This window comes from Lampetra fluviatilis, chromosome 32 (assembly GCF_964198595.1).
Source record: "Lampetra fluviatilis chromosome 32, kcLamFluv1.1, whole genome shotgun sequence".
NCBI classification, from domain to species: domain Eukaryota; kingdom Metazoa; phylum Chordata; class Hyperoartia; order Petromyzontiformes; family Petromyzontidae; genus Lampetra; species Lampetra fluviatilis.
In genome coordinates, this window is record NC_136306.1 from 6,951,448 (window position 1) to 6,978,936 (window position 27,489).

General features: G+C 45.1%; 1 protein-coding gene across 4 annotated transcripts in view; it reads left to right on the forward strand.

Annotated features, from left to right (window-relative positions):
* Positions 1-1,430: 1,430 nt before the first annotated feature.
* LOC144943689 (protein FAM3C-like) overlaps positions 1,431-27,489 on the forward strand; it is a 41,075-nt gene continuing 15,016 nt past the window's right edge. The window contains exons 1-6 of one of the 4 annotated variants that reach the window (XM_078871425.1): positions 1,471-1,508; positions 14,406-14,500; positions 17,027-17,101; positions 19,227-19,334; positions 21,359-21,388; positions 25,934-26,057. In XM_078871425.1, the coding sequence (XP_078727551.1) occupies positions 17,089-17,101; positions 19,227-19,334; positions 21,359-21,388; positions 25,934-26,057 (275 nt within the window). In that variant the 5' untranslated portion in view covers positions 1,471-1,508; positions 14,406-14,500; positions 17,027-17,088. Of the gene's footprint in view, positions 1,509-14,405; positions 14,501-14,542; positions 14,599-17,026; positions 17,102-18,802; positions 19,046-19,226; positions 19,335-21,358; positions 21,389-25,933; positions 26,058-27,489 lie in introns of those variants that run through there. The other 3 variants (XM_078871426.1, XM_078871427.1, XM_078871428.1) reach the window with 3 other exon arrangements.

Genomic DNA, 27,489 nt, shown 5'->3' on the forward strand with positions numbered 1-27,489 from the left:
AATCATCCAGCAGTGGATTGACAAGAGGCTGCACACGTACACAGAGAGAACACATTTACACATTCCTGCGGAGGCAGCTGGTAGGAACGTTGGGTTGCTCAGTCAATTGCCACAGTCAACGGCGGCGTGGTGTATTCCGCAAATATGCCCGACTGTGAGGGCGGGCACAAGCCGGCGTGAGTAGGTTAAACGTTGAGTTTTATAAGGGCACCACGGGGTGACCATCCCCTCCCCACCCAGCCCCTCCCCACCCAGCCCCCACCCAGCCCCACCCAGCCCCTCCCCACCCAGCCCCTCCCTGCACGACGGACGGACGGACACAATAATCCCCTGTAGGCTGGTGTAACCAGGAGGTTCCCCTACCAGTATAAGTCCCGTGATATATGTTCATGCGGTTAAGTTCCCCGTCACGTAGAGACGACGAGTTGCTGACTCTGCTGTGAATGGGCTGGAAGAGACTTGTTCAAGGCTTCCTCGTACTGTCTTTAAATTTATTCTTTATTTCTAACACGACTCCCAGAATGTATTAGAATAACATTTCCCACGCACCATCACTCCCACGTGCTCCGGATTGTAAGACGCGCTCCTCACCCCCTACACACCACCCACCGTGTTATGGATGAGTCGTATCGTCCCGTAGGGTAAGGCAAGTGTGACCAGGTTTGTACTACTTCTGTATTGACACCGGGTACAAGTTGGTGGGGGGGGGGGTTGGGGGGAGGTGCGTGTTATAATCCGATATTGATTCGCGTGTGTGATTTGTATATCTTTATTGACACCAACAAAACATTGGTGGGATGGGGTTGGTGGTGGAGGGTGCGTCTTGGTGCGTCTTATAATCCGGTAAGGATTCGTGCGATTTGTATATCTTTATTGACACCAAAAACAATTGGTTGTGAGGGGGTGGGGTGATGCGTCTTACTATTGAGTGCGTCTTATAATCCGGTAAGGATCCGTGCGTGTGCGATTTGTATATCTTTATTGACACCAAAAACAATTGATGTGAGTGGGTGGGGTGGTGTGTCTTACTATTGAGTGCGTCTTATAATCCGGTAAGGATTCGTGCGATTTGAATATCTTTATTGACACCAAAAACTGTTTATGTGAGTGGGGTGGTGCGTCTTATAATCCGGTAAGGATCCGTGCGTGTGCGATTTGTATATCTTTATTGACACCAAAAACAAATTGGTGTGGGGGAGGGGGCGCTCTTACCATCGTGCGCGTCTTATAATCCGCAAACGAAACGCGCTGCAGTTGAAACGAAACGCGCTGCAGTTGAAACGAAATTCAACGTCTGAAGGTAAAAAAGCCCCGCGGATCTGGCATGGCGAGCCACGTCTGGGTGTGTTGTACCCCTCGGCGTCACCGTGACGCGTCCTATATGAACGTCGCTCGCTCGCTCGCTCTCTCCCTGCCGTTCCTTCCTATTCATTGACATCGTGACCATCACGCCCTGCACACACACACACACGCGCGTATCCTGGCTTTAACTATTTTATCGGCCCTCGGTAAGTGGATGATGATGATGGTGGTGGTGGCTTTCGTGTGAGCGGTGCAAACGTTCATACCGTGTCGATTTGTGTGTGTGTGTGCCTTAGTACTGTACCGCTAAGCTCAGTTGAGTGGCGTGTTTATCCACACTAGATGTGTTTGCTTCACCGGTTTTATACATATACACACACAGATCTATTGCTCTGTAAATGTTTAACAATGCGAGGTTGTCTCGGATGCATCCCCAGTAGCCGAAGGCCAATTTCATCTCTTGAGCTGTTAACATTTTTATTTTGACGGTGGGCAAATATTCAAACCTGTTTTTTGGGGAGTGTGTCCCAATTGTTGGTACATATTCACCGTTTATATTGTGGCAAATGTCATATACACACACAACACCGTATATTTATCTCAGGACATCGTTACAGTGTTGATTAGTCTGGATATAACTTCACGATTTGACGTCGTGGGGTTTTAAAGTGGACGGCGCTTAGAGGTTTTGCCACTTTTGTTGGCTTAGATTGTAATTCAAAAAGTTGCTTTCTCTCACCCTTCTGGAACACGGCAAGAATGTAAACCAACCAGTCTCTCTCTCTCTCCCCTGATGATCACGCACATGAGTTGTGTTTAAAATCGCTTCTCGAACACGTCTTATGTATTGACCTCACTCGCACAGACCGCTCTTTAGCCCTGATAGAACACGCTAAGAATGTAATGAAATCTCACATCAGATAATACATGTGGTCAGAATGTATTCTATTAGTCACAGCAATCTATCCCTTCTAGAATATACGAGTGGATATCATGTTACGCCGTGGCGATCATAGTAAGGCAATATAGAGTGCCACAAAAGTGGCGATAGATTTAAGTTAAATGCCGTCGCGTTCAAGTTGTTCGATACCATTTGCGATTCGATTGTCACGATTTTATTTAAGTCAAAGTGCGGCTTTGCGTTGGGATCAATAGACGTGGACCCATAGGAGGTGCAGTACAACAATGCATTGTACTGCCCTGCCCTGGCCGGGCACCAAAGTGCGGGTTTGCGTTGGGATCAATAGACGTGGGGGCATAGGAGGTGCAGTACAACAATGGATTGTACTGCCCTGCCCTGGTCGGGCACCAAAGTGCGGGTTTGCGTTGGGATCAATAGACGTGGACGCATAGGAGGTGCATTACAACATTGGATTGTACTGCCCTGCCCTGGCCTGGCAGCCTATAGCGCCTGTTAAGCATGGTGGTCACCCATTCGAGGCACTTCCCAGATAAGCTTCCGGATCGAACAAGTCAGATCGGGGTCATATTGGCACATGGTTATATTATTACATAACTTAGTAATGCCCTATCTTTGATCCGTTTCAGTCGTAAGAATGATCGACTGTTGCCTTGGCCCGTCTGCTCGCAACCTCTGGTGCAGGATTATCTCTTGGAAGTCCAAGCCGGTTGTGGGACCGTCGCCTAGGTCGACTCAGCCGCGAATTTAGTACGCAACCGTACGCGTGTTTTTTTGTGAACGTCACGTTGCCGACAGCCAGCAACTCACTCATGTTGGGGGGGGGGGCTTTTTGTATCAACTTCATCCACTGCTGGACCAAGACCCCCTCCCCTATGCCATCGCCATCCCTCCATGGCCCCACGGTCGATGGTGCAACAATTCGGCTCCACACTGGCTGAGTTTTCATCGCTCCATCTCCGTGGTTTGACGTTCCTTTGGGCGTTGCCTACGTCTTGATGCCATTCTGTTATAAACTATCACAAAAATTATAAACTTTTTTTTTACTTTACCCAGGTAAGGCTCGCTGAGCTAATATAGCTATTATTTTTTCAGAAGCGACCTGGCCACAAATGATAGCCAAAAGAAGTGGCTTGCCACATGGAAATTGACAGCAGCCAAAATCCCTAAACGCATGGTTGAGTCTAAATGTGTAGGGGAAACCAGGAGGGGTGCGGAGAAAAATCAACGCGACCACGTTGAGAACATGCAAACTCCAAATACACAGGCTGTCAGGGTTGGGATCGAACCCATGACTTCCTGTATACCAGGCGAGGTAGTTAACATCTCCTAGCCACAGTGGCACTCCAGGTCACTTTTGACCAGTGACCATCATCCCCTTCTGGCGATGGTGCCTTGCCCAAGGCTACACTTTGTCTACTTCAATCAATTGTAAAGCCGCTAATTCTGTTATTTGTTCTCTGTCTTTGTGTTTCTCAGTAATGTCCAGCATGCGCATTGCTTTGTTGTGTACTTTTCAGTTTCTGTTCCATTTTGTTGGGTCAGCATATTGTCTGGCGACTATTGTTGATCTCATATGTACTGATGTAACACTATCCTCAGAGACGTCCCTTATGTTATTTTGATTATTGATTACACATTTACAAAAGCACTCCTTCCTGCCTGATCATTTTGATCTCCTGTCAAATCTTTGATGATTTGCTCCTAGATGTAAACATCAGTACTATGTTGTCTTCGTCAAAGTCAATAAGCATTTTCTTTTCTTTAGTTGCTATGTGACTTGTTTTTTTTTTGCTCACGTTTTCATTAACCCAGCTTTTCAGCCCTACATTGTTAGGTTGTTGACTCATTTCCTATAATTCTTTACCATTTGTTACTCGCCTTTTTGCCCGTCCAAGGACGGGTGTATTGCAGTAAATTTGAAATTTGCAAGCGAAAAGTAGACCGTGACGTGATATATTCATTGCATAAATGCGTGTGCAGTTTGTAAGGGCACGGTGACACAGACTTATTTCATTTTAAGGTTATTATCCCTTGTTCATCATGACGTCCTTTTTATTATTACACGCTTTTTATTAACTCACTCTGTTGTTGTATCCTCAAATCTTGTAACTCAATTTTAACCCACTTCCCAATGTGGTATCGACTGCAAACTTGGTATACTTATGTCATACTGATGACAATACTATCATTAAAAATATATATTTTTAAACATTATTTTTTAAATGTTATATTTAGGCTTGGATGTTATTGTCCACGCTCAACTCACGTTGGCTTTAATTGGCCACGGTCCCTTACGTTGTGGCAAGCTTCGGGGCCACTTCATGGAGTCGTGGAGTTTTTCCATTACTAGTAGGGTACATTTAATAAAAGCGTGTTTTTAAAAAAAGTTTTTTAAATATGACTTATTACTTCGATGTCTCAACAGCGTTACGGAGATCGCGTGATGACGTGAGGGTTCTTCTGCCTTTGTAGTGAGGGTTGTAAGTTGACGCTGAGGAGGGGGGAGGAGGCACCTCGCCCCCCCCCATGTGGAGTGACGTCACCCGCTAATTAATATTAATGAGGGGGGCTGGTCGACGTGGAGTGACGTCATGAGCGTTGCACACAGACATTCTTGGCCCATTATAATCGGTAATAATAATGGGGGGGGGGGGGTCCATTTGACGTTACCTGCTCATGATTATTAATGAGGGGGGAGGGTACTCCATGTGGAGTGACGTCACCCGCTAATTAATATTAATGAGGGGGGCTGGTCGATGTGGAGTGACGTCACGAGCGTTAAGGACAGACATTCCTGGGTGATTATAGTGGCTATATAGAAATGTGTGAATCTGGATGACTACATCAACCTTCACCAACTCGAATGCCTGTTTAGAGATTACTAACGCCAGTCGTTATTACAGGTAGTCCTCTACTTACGATGGAGATGCGTTACGACGACCCCAGGAGTCTTAAAGAATGGTGATAATTTAGCAAAACAGAGCAATTTACAGTACGTACTGTATTAACTGTATACTGTATGCATTTATTAATTACAATATTGTATTGCACAGTAAAATGTTAATGAAAAAAACAAGGTAAATTCTTAGCCTACCTATATGAACTGCAATTTAATAGAAAGTTTTTTCAGGTTGTTGATGGCAATTTTGTCGTATCGCCATCGTAAGATCGAAATATCGTAAGTCGGAAACATCGTATCTCGGGGACTACCTGTATATATAAATATACAGATTATTAATTTGTCTCTTCGAGGATCTGATTGGTAGTACAATGTGTATATGGTCATTGGTAGAAAACTTTTTTTGCAAATCCAGCTTACATTTGTGTGGATGGTTGGATTATAAATTGTTCATTATTTGGTTCTCTATGACCATTGTGAAGAGTTTATATTTTTGTGATAGACTAATGTGTCTGCAATTGTTCACATCAGTTTGGTCCGCCCTCTTTGAAACGAATAATGCTAATTTAATCACTTCCCGATTTGAAACGTACATTTTTTTTAATGTTTGTCCATGTCAGCTCAAGCTTCCCCGAAATCACGTGGCTAATGTGTGGCTACTCCCGCCCCCTTTATTTACCCCTCGACATTTCCCCTATAAAAATAAACACAGAAAGCCTTTCCTCTATTTAAAGCTTTCGTGACTACAGGGATTCATCTTCTTGGTTCTTTCGGTAAATTCTTCACCTGAGGACGGCTGCTTGTGTTGTGGCCGAAACGTCGTGAGAATTAAATGTTCTTATGTTTTATTTTTTATTATTTCCCTTCTACGTGACTTTACCGAAAGAACCAAGAAGATGAAGTCTTTCCTCTGTGCAGTTAAAGCCAGCTCCTTCCTCTCTCTTCCCTCCCCTTTCATCACCCTCTCATCCCCAACATCGTAACCGTTCTCTCCTTCACTGCCCGGCGCTCAATATGGACATATTAAACTAAAGATTATTTTTGTTTACCAGGTAAGGCCGGCTGAGCTATATAGCTCTTTCCCAGAATGTGCCTGATCTCATCGGATCTTGGAAGCTAAGCAGGGTTGAGCCTAGATCGTGCATGGATATTTTGGTACTAGCTAGTGATGTAGATGCTCACCCCAAGCCCTCATTGCTTTGATAGTGCATTGTCTTTGAGCTGTACGCCTTTTGGCGTCCTCTGGTCGAGCACCAATTGGGTCGAGGCTCAAAAGAAAGCCGTCCCTTGGTGTGGACCAATCAGTTTCAAGGACAATGCACATATTATCATAGTGTGTTTCTGTTTGCATTTTGACTGCAAGTATTGTGGTTAATGCAGACATGAATCCTTGTAAAATGGTTTCAGTTTTGTTGCAAGAAAAAAGGGGAAAAACCCTATTATTATATTGGTACTGGCAAAGGAGGTCTAATGATGAAGTATAACTGCTGTTCTCCCATGTCTTTGCACCACACCTTCAGAAATCAATACTCAACCAGTGTGGTAAAGTACTGTCAGAAAATCCAAGAGTGTTTTGATAAGGGCTGTATATAATGATCACTATCTCTGGCCTTAATACTGACTCAATTCTGTATCTCTTAACCCCTCTTAAGCTCATCCTAACACTAACCCTTCCCCTTTTATTAACTCTACCGCTTAACACTAGCCTTATGCCTATCTCTTACAATAACCCTAACACCAACCATGCCCCTATCTCTCACCCATCCACTATCACGATTGTTACCTTGATCTCCTATCCTAACACACCAGGTCTGAAGCATAACCGCTAAACCTGTCCAAACACTTTAAACAATATGGGAACCTCAACTCTATCCCATATTCACTGTCTCTCTCACCATCTAAAGTGTTATGTCATTTTCTTGGTTCTTTCGGTAAAGTTTTTCCGATAGCTCTTGTTTCTTCACCTGAGGACGGCTGCTTGTGTTGTGGCCGAAACGTCGTGAGAATTTATTATTATTTAATTATGTTTATTTTATCATTTCCCTTCTACGTGACTTTACCGAAAAAACCAAGAAGATGAATCCCTGCAGTCACGAAAGCTTTCAATCGAAATGTTACGTCATTCTTCTCTTCCAAAACTCGAGTACAAGTCTAATTCTAGTCCTTACCAGAATCGAGCCATTGCTATTCATTTTGTATTGACACATTTGGAATTTCAAGAGCGCAAAAATGCAACTTAAAAAAGCCATCTAAACCGCTTCCGTATCCATAGTGCACACCATAGCCTTATTCAAGTTCAAGTTCATTTATTAGGTATAGCCCTGTGAGCCATTCAGCTCTTGAATCGGGTGCAACCGCAACAAACAAAAAACAAAAACATGAACAAAAAACATCTTAAAGTGAATATGTGACTAAGTGCAAACAGAAAATCCAAGAAAAGACAGCAAAATATTGCAGAAAAAACACCGTACACCAACGCTGTGTGCAAAAATCCCAGTGGGATGCAAGTCAAACAACAACAACAACAACCACAAGACAGCTTAGATTAAGGCCATCAGTCTAACTCTGTACTACAACAAACAAACATGGCTAAACCAATACACTTTTCGAAATCACCAAAATAAAGCCATGAAAGCAATGAAAAAGCAATCATAGGAACTGTGACAGAATTTTCACAATAAATGGCATAAACAACATGTACTACCAAAACCCTGCAGCCATAGCTGGCTGCATGAGTCACTCCACCTTTAAGATCAGCACACTAAATCAAAACACAGGTCATACTTTGTAGCGATCATCCAGAGCGAAACATTTTATTTTAGGTCACTGAATAGCACTGGCAGCTAGGGGTGTACAACTCCTCTAGAGCAGTTTTGAGTGAAGATCTCATAGGTAGTGACTCAAGTTTCAATTTATTGGCAACAGCATTCCAGACCCTGGGGGCATCAATAGCAAAGGCCCTTCCTCCAGTATATGTACGGCAATAGGGAATATTAAGCTGGTAAATGAGTGTAGACCTTAGGTCAAATTTGTTCTTTGAAACAGAGATGAGATCCAGCAGGTAATCTGCAGATTATTTTGCAAGTACATCATGAATAAATAAGATCTGGTGCACAAGCCGTCGAACATTCAGAGATGTTAAGTTTGACCCAATGTAGAGGTCACAGTGGTGAGTCCTATATGGGCAGTTCAATGCAAATCTTAAGGCCGAGTGATACATTGAGTCAAGCTTCTTCAGTACAGTACTTGGGGCTGATTTATAAACAATGTCACAGTAATCAAGTAGAGGCAGTATGGTAGCTTTAATCAATTCCAAACGGAACATAGGGGGGAAGCAGTGCTTGTGTCGATATAGAAAACCAATTTTAATTTTTGTCTTTTTCCCAATATAATCAATGTGATCTTCAAAATTCAGTTTTGAATCCAGGATGATCCCAAGATACTTATAGATCTTAACTTGCTCTATTTGATCATTATTTAAGGAATGTAATTTGGGGAAAATAACTTCCCGCTTTAGTCCTGGTGAGAAGCATAGCACCTTGGTTTTGGCAGGATTTAGGACTAGTTTAAGAGCAACTAGCTGATGTGTGCCAATGTCAACACGGAAATATTTTGAAGCTAAACTTGCAAAAGAGGAACACATGTTTGTAAAGAGTTTATGCTCTTTAAGGTCACTGATAAAAAGAGTTCATGCAAAATGAAAACTATCTTTAGTTGAAAAACAATATCTGGCCTTAAATTATATGATTCACTTTATTTGGCCAGCTTTATACAATCTTATCTCCACAGTGTAGTTAAAATGAAACCCTTATCTTTAGAGTTCCTGTTTCACTGGAACGCGTCTACTTCCATGCAGTGCACCACTGTATGGAAGTAGCATCGTCTACATACGGTGTGAAAGATGTTCAACATACACGCCATGTGCTTAATTCTGCACGTTAATTTGTTGCACAGACACCTTTTGCTGTAAGGATGCGTTTGTCCCTGGTCTCCCTTGCAAAAACAGGCGTCTGGTCTTGACATGTTCGTAGCTGCTCTTAAAGGAAGTGAATTGAATACACGTTACTGTACACAAGTAATCACTGATTTAACATGCGGAGCGGTGGAAAAGTGTCTGGCTCACGGCTCTGAACTACACGACAAGAAGGTGTTAGCTAGTGGATATCTATGAAAAGTACTCTTAGTTCTTTCGGTAAAGTCACGTAGGTAAAAAATGAAATTAAAATTAATAAAAATAAAATAAAAATCACGACGTTTCGGAGACAACACAAGCCTCCGTCATCAGACTTGTGTTGCCTCCGAAACGTCGTGATTTTTATTTTATTTGTATTAATTTTAATTTCATTTTTTACCTACGTGACTTTACCGAAAGAACTAAGAGTATGAATCCTTGCAGTCACGAAAGCTTCAAATCTAGAATCTATGAAAAAGCTTTATAGCTCATCAGATTCCTCCTGTTTAAATAGAGATTCTGATTCATGGGCATGTCAGGGGGGCATGGTCGTGCATTTCTCATTCATTAATTCCTTATCACGCGGAGCCTGTGAAAAAAAAAATTCGGGTTACCGCACTGGCTGACCATCAGTGATCGAGTGATATCTGAACTCCGGTTCGTACCCAGCAGTGTGGTGAAGTATGGTAAAAAAAAATAACCCTCTGTGGCTGGCATGGGGAGGCATTCATTTCGCAGTGGATTTGACAAACTGCTGTTCATTAACGTGACAGTGTTTTCAACTCCTCACAATTTAAGGGTATATAATATATAAATATGCATCACATGAACAAGTATACAAAATTTTACACGCTTTTATATGTTGTTGAGACGTATGTACGCAGGTGAGAATAGGCAGCTGTCCAAATTAATGTTCGTCTCGTGTGCATGTTTAAGATGCAGACGCATTGTTGGTGAATGTGATCCTTATCCACAATTTTCAACTTAAAAGGGGAAGGGAATTACAAATATGAGTGCATGCTGCCGTGTTCTCGCCTGTGAGAGCAGCCACAACATGGTTCGCGTACTTCCACTATGACTCCAATCACCCAAGTTCGATTCTGGGCCACGGCTGACGTCACGTTTCAAGTTTTATTTTGCTTAACGTGGTGAGAAGCTCAACAAACCGAGGATAATCTCAATGCGGGACCCTTTTTGTGCCAGCATCAAAATATAAGAATGGGTACTCTTAGGTTTTTTCGGGTAAAGTCGCGTAGGTAAAAAATAATGATAAAATAAAATAATAATTACTGAAAATAACTAAATTAAATCACGACGTTTCGGAGGCAACACAAGTCTCCATCTTCAGGTGGGACCGTCACAGCTAAATGTACTGTCCCACCTGAAGACATAGACTTGTGTTGCCTCTGAAACGTCGTGATTTAATTGAGTTATTTTCATTTATTATTATTTTATTATTTTTTACCTACGTGACTTTACCGAAATAACCTAAGAGTATGAATCCTTGCAGTCACGAAAGCTTCAAATCTATAAGAATAGGTTTTACCCTTTCTGGCAATAAAACAGGCGTTAAGAAGTTAAAACACCAAACGGAAACCTTTTGCAAGGAATCCTGTCTGCATTAACCACACGTACTTGTGGTGAACATGCAAACAAAAACATGTTCTTTGAGACGATGCATATATTATCAGTGCATGCTTTTTTCTCAAAGACAACGCGTTTATCAGAGCATATTTCTGTTTGCATGTCCGCTCTGGTGACGGAGCGTAGCTCTCAACGGCGCGCTAGGACCTTTTATCAATCCACTCCTGGACGAGGGCCTCCCCCTCCCCTCCACGGCATTGCAGGTCGTTGAGGTGACCTCCACATACTTTACCACAGTGGCAAATGCGAGAGTTGAGAGAACGGTGGGACAGCATAATAAAACAAATGTTGTCGTCGTCCCTCCGCATCTCTGATTAGCACGGTTGGCTATGTACAGTGCGAAAGAAGTTGAACATATGTTGGTGTAGCGTATGTATGTAACGTAAGATTTTGCACCACTGCCCTCTCTTGCCCACGAACTTGGTACAACTCCTCAGTCAGCTGTGACAACCAACAGGGCTTGCACGTTAATCGCCCATCCAAATGACTAACCCAGGCTTCTTGCCTGCTTCACTTCTGAGATCTGATAAGATGGGGTGCATTCTGGGTGATTTGGTCATCGGCATTACGATGTTTATGGTTTAAGTTTATTTTTGTAGTTATGCCGGAAACTTTGAATCCTCGCGACGATTATCTGATGTGGAATTTACCCAGCCCCCATTACCCATGACACGGATGTCTTCGGGGAGGACAAGGAAGATTTTTGAGCATTATTGACATTTCTGGTTAACAGCAGTTCTGCAAGTGGAACAAAAACTGAAAAGTGTGGAAACTAGATTTTAACAGACGGAGAGGCGGTTTAGAGAATGTGGTTACAGAGAGAATATAGGTTAAACGCGTAACCTTGACTGTTGAGACACATTGCAAGAAATGATCGATGATTGCCATTGGTCCGTATAGTTTAACACAGCAGTAGGCTTTCGCAACCAATATTATTCATAATGAAGGGTTTGTTTTGGGTTAGATTGTGTAAATATAAATTGGTCATTAGAACCCGCCACCACCTGACGGCCAATTAGAAAGGGTTTGTCACGTAAACAAAACGTGCCAATTATAATTGGCACATCTTGTGTGCTCAAGTAGTAACTGATCAAGTAGTAACTAATTATTTACTACTTGAGCGCACTGGTGTTTTGGACAATATACTCGCAACATTTACAATTCAAGTACGAGGTTTCCCTGGTGATTACAACCAGCTTCATCAGGCGATAGCCAGAGTCATCCAGCAGTGGGTAGATTACGGCTGGTGTGGCAACCGTAGGAGGCATTTGTAGGAAGGCAAGTATATATTTTTTTTTGCGAGGGCTAAAATATAGTAGTACTATCAATTATTTCATCAATTGCAGATAAGAAATGTTGTACACTTGATATATTGCTTGTTAATGTTTAATTTGTTTAACTTTCCGAAGTTTACTTTCATTACACTGTACACTACAGGTGTCGTATGTATTGGTGGGTGTTTGGAATATGTTGGCTGGATAGAGGGGACTTAAAGGGCACGGTACAGATTAGAAAAAGAGATGGACTGATGTGGTAAAGAAGGATGTGGAGCCGAGTGGACTTGCCGATGACTGGTACCAGCGGTGTCGAGATCGACCTCTATGGAGGAGGCTCGTGAAGGACGCTGCTACTGGGCAGTTGGAGGCAGTCGCCCTGCAGCAACAACTTTAGGGCAGAGGGAACGACGTTCACAACGAGCGGAGCGCCGGTCGGTTAAAACGCAACAAGTTGCCAGAGTGGGGAGCACAGGTGCATCTGCAAGTCATCTCAGTTAATCAACCCATTGCACCTGGGTCTGTTCCATGACCTGTCAGCAAGCCTTCGACACTTCACGTGGCCTTAAGGTGCACCTAGCTTGGCACAAGCGTCGTGGTGATGTCACCATCACTTAATTGCGAACGACGGTGGTTGTTTTGGAATGAGCACCGTCAACGTATGTGGTTGTGGTTACATCATGGTCTTGGATCTTTTTTTAAATAACGCACAGCACAGAGGAGGAGTGGTGGCGGCACAGTGATTTAAGCCCTGCGCTTTGAACCTGGTGACCCGAGTTCGATTCCCGGCCACAACTAATATCAATGGCTTTGATATCTTAACCAGTTCCGAACCCCCCCCCCCCCCCGGCTCCACTAACCTGCACTGGCCGACTGACACGTCGATTAGAGGTTGAATTGCAGAGGGCTCTAAGTTATCATAATTACCCTAGTCTCATGATTATTAAATGCATCCTACATTTTTTTACTGTTATGATCTGGAGAATAGTCTACAGTACAGTACTACGGAGAGCCATCTTCTTTCGCACCGTACGTAACCAACCGTGCTTAAACGGAGGTGCGGGGGAAGGACAACAAACTGAACACACACAAAAACTGTTCGAAAAAAAATATTTTTAAATTTCCCTAAAGAAATTCGTTTTCAATTGAAGGTGGTTGTCATGGCGCTGCTCATAATTTGGTAGAGATTGTCTCGTAGAAAATGATTATCAACTGACCGGTGGGGTCTTTTACGGCCCTTTAGAGAGATCATGTATTGCTATGGAGAAACCCTTTTTCAATAAGGTGATTTTGTTCTTGGTTCTTTCGGTAAAGTCATTTAGATAGAAAATCAAATTAAACTAAAATTATTTGTTATTTTAATTAAAATTTTATTTAATTTTTCATTTTCTATCTTCGTGACTTTTCCGAAAGAACCAAGAATATGATTTCCTGCAGTCACGAAAGTTTTAAGTCAAAATTTAAGGCGATTCTGTACAACTAGATTTTAAATACTCAATTCATGCTGTTAAATACAGGTGGATGGGGAGGGGGAGCACATTCAATAATAATCGGTATTTCGTCAAAAACATTTTACAGCACAGTTTATAGCCAGAATAGCTGACACACGGTTACACATAATATGAAGGTATAATGATTTATTTATAATTGGTTTTTTTTACCCTTCTATCTGGCAACAAAACTGACACCTTTTTACAAGGAGTCATGCTTGCATAGACCGCAATACCTGCAGTCATAATACAAACAAAAGACATAACTCTGATAATGTGCACTGTCCTTTAAGTTGATTGGTCCACACCCGTGTGTGGTTTCGTGTTGCTTTGTATGTGTCACGTGACACCTCGGACGTGCTTGCCACAAACGAGCGCCACGTTGGCGAGATGTTAACTCCCTCGCCCGGCGGTATTCACGAAGCGTGGGTTCGATCCCAACCCTTGACGCCTGCTGTATGTTTGGAGTTTGCATGTTTTCCCCGTGATCGCGTGGATTTTTCCCCCCGGTCCTCCGGTTGTTCCCTAAACATTTATAAACATGATGCTTTTAGAGTATTTGGCTGCTATAAAATTTCACGTGATGAGCCACTTCGTTCAGCTGTCATTTTGTGGCCAGGTCACTTCTGAAAAATAGCTATATAGCTCAGTGGGCCTTACCTGGTAAAATAAAAAAAAATTTCACTTTATAGAGATGTTACATCTCAAGGGATTTGCCAGGTAAGATATTTCAATGAGATTAAATAAATAAATGTCCGTCCCCCCCCCTCACTACATTACTCCACCCAGCGCTTGTCATGTAGAAAAACTGGAAAATGTCATTCAAAACGGTACCATCATTTGTATGCTTCATCACTGCACACACACAAGTGGTGCAATGTTGCATTGCACATTTTAAAACCTTATTGCGTTCCCTTGACAGTGCATTCTCACCGTCGTCATCGGCATCGTCGTCATACTGCCTTCGGTCAAAATCACCGGCAGCGTGTCCCAGCTCATCCCTATCTCGAAGGCGAGGTAGGAGTTGAGTCTGAGTAATTGCTTTGGATGCGTGGCCACCAAGCCCAGGGGTCGGCAAACCAAAATAACAAGAAGAGCCGTTTATTTATAATTCGGTAAGAATTTCGAAATATTTCAAGAGCCGCAATGTGCGTTAATAACGTCACGAAGCCGTCTTTGTGTCTCACGTTCCTCCTGGTGTGGTTGTGTCAACATGATCGTGTGAGAGAGTCAAAGGGAAAATTCTGACCACGCCACCACCCACAAGTCCTTGTGTGCTGTTGCGGCTTTCATAGGTGCTCACGAACAGACACACACACCTGTTGGACTCGCCACCACGCCACTACCTTTACCACTAACCCCCTATTCCAGGGGTCGGCAACAAAAATAACAAGAACCATTTTTTTCTAATTCCGGAAAGAAAAAAGGTCAATATTTCGAGAGCTGGAAAAGCCCGTGAATGACGTCACGGAGCGCTCCTTAGAGAGCCGCATGCGGCTTCGGAGCCGCAGTTTGTCGACCCCTGACGATGCCGAACAAGTTTTTGTTGAAGGCCGTCTTCTGGGGCTATATTTGTGGGCTGCTGAAAACAGTGTGGCAAAAAACATTCTTGTACGGTACGTCTGTGGTTTCTGCATCGTGCATGCTTGCGGTCTTATAACATCCACATAACTAACCCGCACTCCTTTGGGGGGGTGGCATCCTTCAGACATGTTTTTGACAAAGGGCTGTACATCGATATTCACACTTCCCATTTTTGTTGCACGAAACCGGAGTTGTTGCACTTTCTACCCTTTAATACACGGCGAAAGTTTGCGTTTCACTTTTTTTTACATGAACGTTTCGTTGGTTAAAGTTTATCTGCAAACCAATCGTCGATGAAGTCACTTGATCAAAAACAAATGCCATTGATTTTTGCGGTGGATAATTATTTGGGCACCTTAACGAAGGGCAGAACTCCCCCCCCCTCACCCCAATTCTGCAACACCCCCAGTGTGACGGCTTCCAATGGCGCCGCTTCTAGTGACACCAGTGACGTCAGCAAGACCCACCCCCTCGCCATCACCTCCCGTCCAGCGGCACGTGGAAATGCAGGCTGGGCTATTCTTTCCCACGTTATTGATTAGTTGAGTGATCGAACTGATCAATGGGAGTGTAATCGGATAATCCCGCTCCGATTTAAAGTCAAAGAAGTTGCTTGCTCAGGCGACTGCTGGCGGGAAGGGCCTCCACAAGTGGCAGCTTTGGAGGGTATTTGGTCTACTCTTCCACGCTGACCAGATGTGTTGGAATAGGTGGGAGTACCCACGCTTTACTCCACCGCACACGACCTACCTACCGATCGACTAACTGTGGCCTGTACCCATTTATACTGTGGGAGGGATTTAAGAAACGTGTCCATTATTTTAACCGTCGCGCAAGAAGATCCAGTCGAATGGTGGCGAGCTCTGGATTGCAGCGTCCTAACTGTTACGCAGATTTCTGAATTTAAAGTTGAACCACATAAATACTCGGGAGTAGAAAGGCAACCGAAAGAGAGGAGAAATTCAATAAATCTGCGTTGATGTGGGAGTGGGGGGGGGGTACTATATCAACGGCAATCCGGTAATCTGTCGTGGGCCGCGGAGGTTGGACCAAATAAATCCGCGACGATGTTTTCGCACCGACGTGGTGTGCCACGGATCAGGGGGGGAAGGAGTTGCTGCGCGGTTCCATTTATCCGTGAAAAGTTTGCGGATTACAGGGGAAGCGCGGCACGTGACCCACGGGTAAAATTAATCCGCGATAGCTTTTCTGATTGTGAGTTTAGCTAAGACCCAAATGGCGCAGTTTAAACAAAATGCAAAAACCCTTTTCTACCAAGCAAAAATGACATCGTCGTAGCTTTGTCTGTGCAGATGCGAAACGTAAGAGTTATTATTTGCGAGATAGAGACATTAACCATTCGGCATTTCTCTGTAGCTCAGCTACTGCAGCTCTGCATTAGATGTGCCCACTTCTACGGATCACGATGTTGCAATCCGGCAACTTCTTTCACTCCGCCGCGGTGTTCCACGGGAGCAATCGCGGACTGGGAATATAATCCGCGAGTAAAAGGGTTTCGTGTATTATTAGATCAAGTATTAAAACGTCTGTGTTATAATTGGTTTTTTACCCTTTTATCTGGCAACAAAACTGTTTGCATAGACCACAATACCTGCAGTCATAATGCAAACAAAAAATCATAACTCTGATAATGTATGCACTGTCCTTGAAGTTGATTGGTCCACACCCGATACAGCTTTCCTTAGAGCCTAGTCTCACATGGGTTGGACCAGATGACGCCAAAAGGCGCACTTTTGCAGATATTGTGGTCTATGCAAACATGACTCCTCGTAAAAAAGGTGTCAGTTTTGTTGCCAGATAAAAGGGTAAAAAAACAATTATCATATTTTTTACTGGCAAATGAGGTACCAATGGTGTAAACGTCTGTGTTGTTATTTATTTTATTATTATATTATTTTGCTGTAATAGTTTCTGCTTTGCTTTTCTGTCTGTTCACAGGACCCCTTTAAGTTGGTTCGCTGGAGAAGTGAAGCATTGTATATTCCGGTGCCCATTCAACAATGAGGGCTTCAGGTAGGTGTACCACCAATATTGCCTATATAGGTAAATAATTGTTTTGTGTATGTGCAGATCTCCACTCTGAAATCTTCACATATAAACAAAATATATGTTTTAGTCGGGCAGCCTATTGGCTTTCTAGATTCAATGCTATCAAGCAGAATTTGTTTAAGCAGGAAAACTCTGGGCAGATTGTGACCCTTCTGGGCCTTATCAGCAAAATGCCGCTGGGTTACCTGGTGTTATTTACACGAGCGTTCCATACAAACGATTAGACGCTGTTAAACGCAAAAGGCAGTATTATCGAACACAAAATCACAATACATTGCCATGGAGTGTCATGGGCAAATGCATACATAGGCAGAACTCAATTCCATGTCTTCACTTATGGAAATTATGCTTATTTTGGAAAGCTTGTTCACATTTAGATTAGAGATTGTGGTAAGTGACCACAATAATTTCCATGCCTATCGCTTATCTTCTCCATGTGTGTTGCCAGTGTAAGCTTAGACAAGAGCTACATTTTAAGCACCACTGCCAAAGCATTATCACCGAACAATGTGTTTCACTTTAAGCTGGGGTAGGGGGGGGGCATTCACTGCCACCAGCTACCATCACCTTCCCCTAATCTCGGGGTTCTGTGTTCCTTATCAGATCGTTTTGTCTTCTTTGGCTTGTAACTTCCCGCTGTTGGGCAAGCCTCGTCCCTCCCCCATTAAATCTTCTTCCTTTCCTGAGTTGAGTCTCTGTCAAGTAGTGGTGCATCCCTGCCCCCCGAACTCGGTGATGTCGTCTCACAGCTGCCGTCCCTTCTGCTGGTCCTCTTTGCTTCCTTCACCTTCTCTCGCTGTCCTCCCTGACGCAGTTCATGTTGCCCGTGTCCCTCTCGTCGGTTCCCAGCCAGATGGGTCGCGTATGAAATTAGAGCCGCCGGTGTTTCGGCTTGAGGGTGGTGGCTGTTTGTGCATGTCCTAGTTGCATGTCTTCTCTTCCCTATTGCTACCATTCCTCATCTGTGTTTATTGCCCTCTTCCTTCCTCACCCAATGTATTGCCCCGTTTAACTGCTGCCTCTGTGCGTTGTGCACCATTGACTATTTACAAATTTTTTATTTTACCTTGCAAGGCCTGCTGCGCTATGTAGCTCTTTTTCAGAAGCGACCTGGTTGTCACAGACGATCGCTCAACGAAGTGGCTTATCATCACGTGGAAATTTATCGCAGCCAAAACACTCAAAACGCATGTTGATTCTAAATGTGGAGGGAAAAACCGGAAGAACCGGAGAAAAATCCACGTGACCACGGGGAGAATGTGCAAACTCCAAATATACAGCCGTAAGGGTCGGGATCGAACCCACGGCCTCCTGTATACCAGGCGAGGTAGTTAACATCTTAGTCTTTAGTTGTTTTTGGCTCAAACTCTGTCCATCCTCCCCTGGTCTTCAACTTCTTCAGTTCACTTTTGCTAAGCAGCAGCAATGCTCCTTTTGCTGCCTGTGTAGGTCGCTTTCCCAACATCCTTCCTGCCTTTAAGAATTCCACCAAGATTTCACCACCGACAGTGACCCATTCCAGGGCTTCTGCCTCATCTCGGTTATTGTAATCGGACTTCAGCCAGCTCGGGAGCATTCTCTTTGCCCTCCCTTCGCCCACATCTCTCACGTGTTGTTTCCACTTTTCGCTTGACTTCCCTGTTCACAGTCAAAGTTGTGGCCGCATACAGTGAGTGCATGAAACACCAATCAATGCCCATCCTTATCTTAGTTTGGTAGTTGGCTTTGCATGCGCTTGTGCGTGTGTAAGACTACGTGTGTGTGGAGCGGTGGCGCAATGGTTATCAGACTGGGTTGCCAACCCAGCGGCCCACGTTTCATTTCCCGGCCACGGCAAACATCGGTGGCGGTTAACGGAACCAGTCCATTGACCTCTCCCTTGCCTACTCGCGCTTCATTAAGTAACTGGTAAGGCATGCAAAACATCAGCACCGGTAGAGACGAATGCGGCCAGGCATGGTGCCGTGCACACCACACCCGCTCGTGCGCCGTGCCAGCCTCTCGTAGGTGCTCGCTAACAGCACTTGGCCCAGCACTCTTGTGTCGGCTACATGGGTGGTTGTTTGTGTTTGTATTTGTGTGTGTGCAGCGATAATACGCATGCTGCTGGCCGGGGCTATAACGGTGCTGGTGCTATATTTAGGCCACCGGATGATGGGCAACAAGTTTCACAAGAATCTGCGATTCCTCGTCGAAGGTAAGAACCGAGTACCGGAATGTAGCGGCGAAGGCGACAGTGATGCGTGAAGGCAAAGGCCCTCGGACTAATTAAACCAATCTGGCCAGGTCTCTTAAATCTCCGCCACACCCCTCCACCCATGCCCATGAACGCCCTGCCCAGTGTTGTTCGTGATGCGGAGGCGATGGCGGCGGTGTGTTTTAAACCCCACCTCAACCCGTGTTGATTTTGTCCCACGTTCGGTTTTCGAAAGCAGCTCCCCTCGTACCTTAGGGGTGCCACGGTGGCGAGATGTTAACGAGCTCGCCCGGGTATACAGGACGTCGTGAGTTTGATCCCGACCCTGACCCTGTATATTTAAAGTTTGCATGTTCTCTCCGTGATCACGTGCTATACATTTCCACATAAGCCACTTCGTTTGTGGTCTGGTCACTTCTGAAATGGAGTTATGTAGCTCAGTGGGCCTTACCTGGTAAAATATAAAGAAATTGTTTAGTTTAGTTTTTGCACACCTTTGCGAACAATTTATATCTTTATCTTGACTTAAAGTTTTGTGACTGCCGGAATTCATATTCTTTGGGTCTTTCGGTAAAGTCACGTAGATATGAGACATTTTTTAAATTATTTTTTCTATCTATGGGACTTTACCGAAAGACCCAACGAGTATTATGTCTTTATGTTTGTGATGCACAGTGCTTTCAGTACCTTTCCGGCACCTCCAATTATCATGGTTGGCTACGTATGGTGCAAACGAAGTTCAACATGCATACGTACTTATGGGAAAGGTTAAATAATCTTCTTAAACTAGAAACCTCATTCTGTTTTGGAGGATGCAGCGGTTAGAGCACAAAAGTCTCACAATTGGAAGGTTGTAGGTTCAATACCCGGTCGGGCACGGGCACGGGCGTGGGGGGAGGGATCAGCTGAGCCTTAACTCATCCCTCTGGCAAATTCATCCTTGATTTAGTTTTTTCTGTCTATAGATTTAAGCGGGGTTGGAGGGGGAAGAGCTTAAATATACGCTGCCAAGCGTGGTGGTGTTCATTCAGACGCTGTCTTTCCGACAGACCTGTTCTTCACCTGAGGATGGCTGCTTGCGTTGTGGCCGAAACGTCGTGAGAATTATTTTATTATGTTTTATTTTTATTATTTTATTATTTCCCTTCTACGTGACTTTACCGAAAGAACCAAGAAGATGAATCCCTGCAGTCACGAAAGCTTTAAATCGGAATTTATGAGATACATTTTTACCTGTGGTACCCGACTGTTAAGGGGAGGAGGCCTCAACTTCTGTCTGTAGATCACAGAGCAGGCAACTCATTTCAGTTTGGATGAATCTATACCCTCCCAATGATACCATCACACCCTTGGGTGAAGTGTTCGCACCTCTGCCCAGACGAAGGGTCATTGCCCGAAACGTTGCATCCTACCGCGTTATCGGGATTACGAGACACGCTCCATTCCCCCGTGTTGTAAAGCAACAGTTGGGGGTGCCTAATTTTAAAACGAATTTCTTTAGAACCACATTTGGTGTTTTAGTTTATATTCTTGGTTCTTTCGGTAAAGTCACGTAGCACGGTTGGCTATGTACAATGCGACAGAAGTTCAACATACATACGTAGTTTCGTTTGTTGTCCTTCCCACCGTACCTCCGATTAGCACGGTTGGCTATGTACATTGCGAAAGAAGTTCAACATATGTACACACACACAATCCAGGGGATTGTGTAAATGTGGCACCTGATTTGCGTAATTTTTTTTGCCACTGGGCACATGTATGGGTATGTCTTTCCAGAGTACCATATCTTCTCTGGAGAGTATGACACATTTATATTTTCTCCTCTTTAGTGCATTGTTGTTGACTTTTTCTAATGCGTGCTTGTACACCACTGGTAATGGAGTGTCACGGTTCGTTGTATAAATTGACACAACATTTATCGCCGTCGTCGCAAGTGTCAAAACACTCGTGTGGAATTCCGCGATGCGGTATACTCTCCATGCAAGTTTTGAACATTTTTCTCTTCTCTGTCTTGTCGCCTCCAGACACAAATGGCGCTCCTTCTCGACGATCAGGTTAGTAGTGAGTAACTCCGTGGCGTTGGGTGCGTTCCGGTGGGGATTACAGTGCTCTGTAAAAAAAAAACATCAGCAGTTTCTGAAAATTTGCATTTTGTGGTTATAGGTCACCATAAAACAAATAATTGGAGCAAACGTGAAAGGCTGACCGCAAATGTGACTGACAGAAGGCCCACTCTGCACTTCTTCAGGAACTGCCGATGGGGTTTTCTTTAAAGGCGGAGTGCTCTTTACATGTTTCTGCGTGTTGTTTGTACCTCGTGGTTATCCGGCCTGCACTTGTTCTTTGATGATGGGGGTTTCTAAATCTTTTTTTTTATTAGCAATAGAGTTTCGTTTTATAAAGTATCCCGATTTCAACCGAATCAACATCCATCAGTGGCAAATGAGCATTCTCGAGAAAGAAAGAATACATGGCTAACTGTTTTTTAGATAGCAGATATCTAAAAGTTACTGTTTTAACTCAATTTCCTGGCACGGCAGTTCTAACAATGGTGCAAGTTTCCTAAGTCCCCCCCCCTGAACGCCTCTGTCCGCCCAGCGGTATAAGCAGGGCACGCCACAGTTAGTCGATCAGCGGGCAGGTTAAGTGCAGTGGTGGGGTAAAGTGTGAGTACCCACCACCTTCCTTCGAAGAGGTCTCGCCACCGTACAATGAATAAGTCGAACACCTCTCGAGGATGGCCCTTCTGCCAGCAGTGGCATGAGCAAGCACTTGCAGGGGCTGCACCTTTACCGTTTAACCGTCGATGTGGAGGAAGAGGCAATCGTTCAAAGGCTGAGATCTTGGCCGAGATCTTGAGTTGACTTAAGCAGGGGCAGGGAGTCAACAGAGATCGCACTAGGGCTGATTTCTCTGACCTCTCTCTCTGTGCTGTGAAGAAGGGCAATTGCCCAGAATGTCACCTTTTATGTATATGTTTTCCTTTTATTTTAAAGGCCACACTGTTAATGACTAACGTGTCTGTTTGGTGTTATTTTTGTTCGTCCACCACTGCCAAATGGAGTGGCGTCATCACCAAATAATCTGTTAGATTGGACTTGGTTAGTTTTCAGACTGCACGCTATGCCTCTGCCAATATAAACGCAATCTGCGTTTTCCTAACCCGGACTTTAGCTCTCAAAATCTGAGAAGCCACGAAACTACGTTGTCATACGCCGAGGACAAGCGTCTTCGAATTTGGTGAAAGTTCCTTCCGACCGTGGAACCTCAAGAGCTAAATCCTGCGTCCTTTCCTGCAAGAACCATCTGTTCCCTCAACCCTTTTCCCCATTCCAATTATGTACGTACGTGTACATCATACAACGTAATAATAACTTGAATCTGTACCGAGGCTCCCACGAGGCCAATGCGTGAGGGTGCGTATGGCACCTTCTTTCGCCAGCTATCGCGGGGTGGCGGTTATGTCGCTACGGTTACAATGTCTCTTAAATAAACGGCGCTATGCCTCTGAATAAAATGAACACAAACTGCTTGCGTTTTCAGAGATTCGGCGGTGAACGGGACCCATCCTGCAACTTGCAGATGTTTCAGAATGAGAAAGGTTTAATCCGGCAACATTGTCTTTGATGACTCCAGATTGATTACTTAGACATTTTTAGTGTTTTTATATATATAAAAAAACATTTGTTAACTAGCACATCGCCCATGAAGGAGGGGGGGGGGGGCTACCGAGAGCGAATCGATTCAACGCAGGCAAAACTCTGGAGCGGACTCGTGATATCTGTCTGCTTATATGTCTGTCTATAGTTTTCTGGTTAGATTTTTGCTGCTATTTCTTTTATACCTGATAATGATTGCTTGTGTTGCAATCGAAACGTCGTATGCTATTATTTCATTTATTATTTTATCTTTATACGTGACTTTACCGAAAGAACCAACGAGTAATTCCTGCAGTCACGAAAGCTCCAAATTAAGATTCGACCATCGGTGTCTCAACAGCCAAGTCGGGGCTTGCTAGTTTCAGCCGTTGCTGGCGAACTGCCCGATGTTTATGAGCGAGAACTTCCTCCTGCAAAGAGATGTGTTCTCGTTCTTGAATAACAGTCTTTGAGTCTCCATGTACTCTCGCCGCCCGGTTGAAATAAAGGCTCTGACGTTTTTCTCGGCAAGCACGTTTGGATTAGGTATCTTGCCTTGCAGGTGAGGTGGGGGTGGGGGGTTGAAATGAATATGAAGGTTTTGTTGCTTCGGTTACAGTCACCGTTGCTTCGATGTTAGCTTCAAGACAGCCGGTGTAACAGCGGCTTGCCACGCGGCGTTGTGGATTACCCACGCACAGTACATACTGGAAACGTTTTTTTTTCCTTCAGCTCTTTTGTGTCAATCCACTGCTGCAGGAAGCTATTCCCATGCCCTGTTGGCAGTGAAGGATATTTTACCATAATTCACTGCCAGAGGGGTGGGTTGGTGAAGGGGCAGGAAGCATAGCTATAGATTTTGCTGGACTGCCCTCTGCTGCTCACAATGTAGACCCGCAGCAGTAGCCTGTATCAGCCGATTGTTATGCATTGTGATTGCTCATCTCACTGAATTGGGTGCATTCTGGGTGATTTGGTCATAGGCCAGAAATCCCGAGCAACAGGTTGGATTGACGGGCACGTCGCTAGAAGGGACAATGGCCGGTAGTCAAGACAATGAAACAAGGACACGCCTGAGTACGACCTCCGTGGAGACGGAGCGATCATGTCCATTCATGTACAGGAGCGAAGATGCATTGTGGCATCGCGGGGTGGTGATGGCATGGAAAGGCCATCATTCAGCAGTGGATAGGTGGACATGGCTGATGATGACGACGATAAATGCGATGTTCATGATGAATGTGGTGGGGAGTTTTTTTTACTGGTTTATTAGGTTTGCGTGCTACGTGGTAAATGTTTATGCAACAAATCACAAGGCTGTCCAAGCGGGCCGCCCCATTTACGAGTACAGTCCTTGAAAGTGCACGGCCATTCCCGACACCTAAGCGTAACCAGTCAATGATTTTCTCTTGCGTATGATGGCAATGTGTTCAGGAGCTAAATGCCAATGTCGAGGTCTCCTAGTCACGACGAAGAGAGAGCTTCAAGAGACGAGAGTTCGTGGAGTTTTTCTGTTCCTCCTCCGTTGAAGGGAGTGCAGACTACAGTCGTTTTACTGTGCGGGCCCTAGTTTTGGGCTGCATGATCACATTAGCACTGGCATGTCTTTCATTTTCCAACGATGTCGTCTGGCTGAAAGAAATAATCTATAAATGTAAATAACAAACTTATACATTCAAAGCACAAGAAGCCATGGTGGCAAATTCTATCGGTGCTCCACATCACGGCTTCCTTCCTTCCTTCTGCTAGGTCAGCTAGTTGTTGCAAAGTTGTCACCAGACCTTCAAGAACCACTCTAACCGTTTCTTCATCACCACCGCCATCACTGTCATCTAGTTTTGGGGGCTTCCCCTTGGTCTCCGACTTTTTGGTGCGACTCTGTAACCTGCCCCCTCCATCATTTAAACGTGTCCCACCTATCTCAACCTCCATGTCGTGTTTTCACGCAAAACTCCGGTCATCCTCGCTTTGGCTTTTTACCTAGCCATCGAACAAAGACGGTGGTGGTCACTACATCGCGCGCTTTCAGATGCGCTTCTGCGGCCGTCTGGAACGCTCTTCCTTCCCATATTAGGAAGCCACCGGAGCTGCGTACTTTTAAATCATCTCGATTTAAAACTAATTTCTTTAGAGCTGATGTTTGTGTTTAGTGTGTTGTCCCTCCCCCACACCTCCGATGAGCACGGTTGGCTACGTACGGTGCGAAAGAAGTTCAACATACGTGCATGATTACATTAACAGCAGGTTCTTGTCGCTTTTTTTAGTCGATCACAGGTCGCGTGCGTTGGGCTAAAGTGTGCGTACTCGCATGTATCCCCCTAAGATGTCTGGCCTATCGTGGAAGAGTAGGAGAGAGCCACAGAAGGGCCCTCGTGAGACACTTGTGGGCGCAGCAACTTCTGGAAGTAGTGCCCCAAGGAAGCAATTGCTTCGCCTGCACCCATCACCTCGTGCTCACTTTTCATGGGCATCTCGATACCATGCAGACAGGGTGCATGCGACGTCCGTGCCAACAACCCCACTCTCACCTTCACGATGCGTTCTAAAAACGAAACAATTTAGACTGATTTTTTTTTATTTTACCAGGTAAGGCCGACCGATCTCTTTTTAGCTCTTTTTTTCAGAAGCGACCTGGCTATCGCAAATGATAGCTCAACGTGGGTTATCACGCGGAAATTTATAGCAGCCAAATACTCTTGAATGCATTTTTCTAAATGTGGAGGGAAAAACCGCGGAGGACCCGGAGAAAAATCCACACGACCACGGGGAGAACATGCAAACTCCAAATGTACAGGCGTCAGGGTCAGGATCGAACCCACGACCTCCCGCATACCGGGCGAGACAGTTAGCATCTCGCCACCAATGTCACCCTTAACATCTCGCCACCGTATTTGATCATGCCCATCTTTACGTTTGCCTGCTTTCTCGTTTTGTTTGTTTTTAATGTGCGTTGAATCGCAGACCCGAAGCTGCCCAGTTACAAATGCGGGCTTGCCGAGGCGTGCCCGGAGAAACACTTCGCCTTCCGGTTGCTCTCCGGGGCAGCCAACATCGTGGGACCTAAAATCTGCCTGGAGGATCAGATGTGAGTCCTTCTCTACACACATGCAGCCGACGCAACAGCCACACAGCCATTCTACTGTCACAGCAGCAGAGGTCGCAAACGGGTTTTGATTCCTTACCCGTACCCGTACCCGGCCGCACCAGGGTCGCAAACGGGTACCTGTACCCGGCCGTACCCTTACCCTACCCGTACCCAGCTGGGTACGGGTAGGGTACCGGGTACCCGATTGCGACCTCTGGGATGAATCCATGTTGCAGGCGCGGGTGGGTTGATTCTAGGAACTTGAATTGTGAGAAGAGACAAGACATTGGGAAATGAGTGACAAATGGTTACTCACCAGTGACTCACGGTCTACCCGTACCCGGCCGCACCAGGGTCGCAAACGGGCACCCGTACCCGGCCGGGTACGGGTAGCCGGGTATCGGGTAGGGTACGGGTATCGGGTACCCGGTTGCGACCTCTGCACAGCAGTAGAGGCAGGGAGGGAGGGGCAGAAGGGAGGGGGGGGGCAGTAGGGGGCTGAGCTCTCCCCACCGCCTACTAGAGGCTCAGCCCTACCTTTTACATTCTTAGGCCTGTTTCCTCAGTCAAGCCTCTCGGCTCAGGCTTGGCCCTCGCTCAAGTGAGACAAGTTAAACGTGACTCAAAGCCAAGCTGGCTCGGAGCCATGCTGTACTTGAGCAGGCTCCGAGCATGGTCTCTCAGTCATGCTCAGGGTATATCCACGAGCCCGGGCTCGAGCCTGTGGCTGGCGGCGCTCATTCTTATGCAACTTTGAAAGCTACTTGGCGGCTCAAAAGTTATTAAACTAAACAATTTTGTTTTCACCAGGTAAGGCCCACGGAGCTATATATAGCTCTTTTGCAGAAGCGACCTGGCCACAAATGATCACCCAACGAAGTGGCTTATCATCGTGCGGAAATGTACAGCAGCCAAATGCTTTAAACGTTTGTTGATTCGAAATGGAGAGGGAAAAACCAGAGGACCCGGAGAAACATCCACACGACCACAGGGAGAACATGCAAACTCCAAATATACAGGCATTAGGATCGGGGTCAAACCCACAACCTCCTGTATACCAAGTGAGGTAGTTAACATCTCACCACCGCGGCGCCCACGGGAAGAGAGTTTCACAACATCTGTGTGCGGTGATCCACCAACCCTCGCTGCAGCCTCCACAGTGCAGGATCACAGCCACGTGTCGCCTAGAAACACCACTGCCCGGCCAAGGCTGTGTTTTGTGATGAATGCAGCGTACCTGCTGTGGGCAGCAGAGGGCAGTGCTGCAAAACCGTTTGCTGCAATGTACCGTGCAACAACAGGGCAAATCTAACTCCACGACCCACACGGTGTGGGGAGGCCATCATCCAGCAGTGGATTAACATGTATATTCCATTTGTTCAAGTTACAATGTATGCAAATTATATGTATAATTGGTATATTTCGGCTCAAC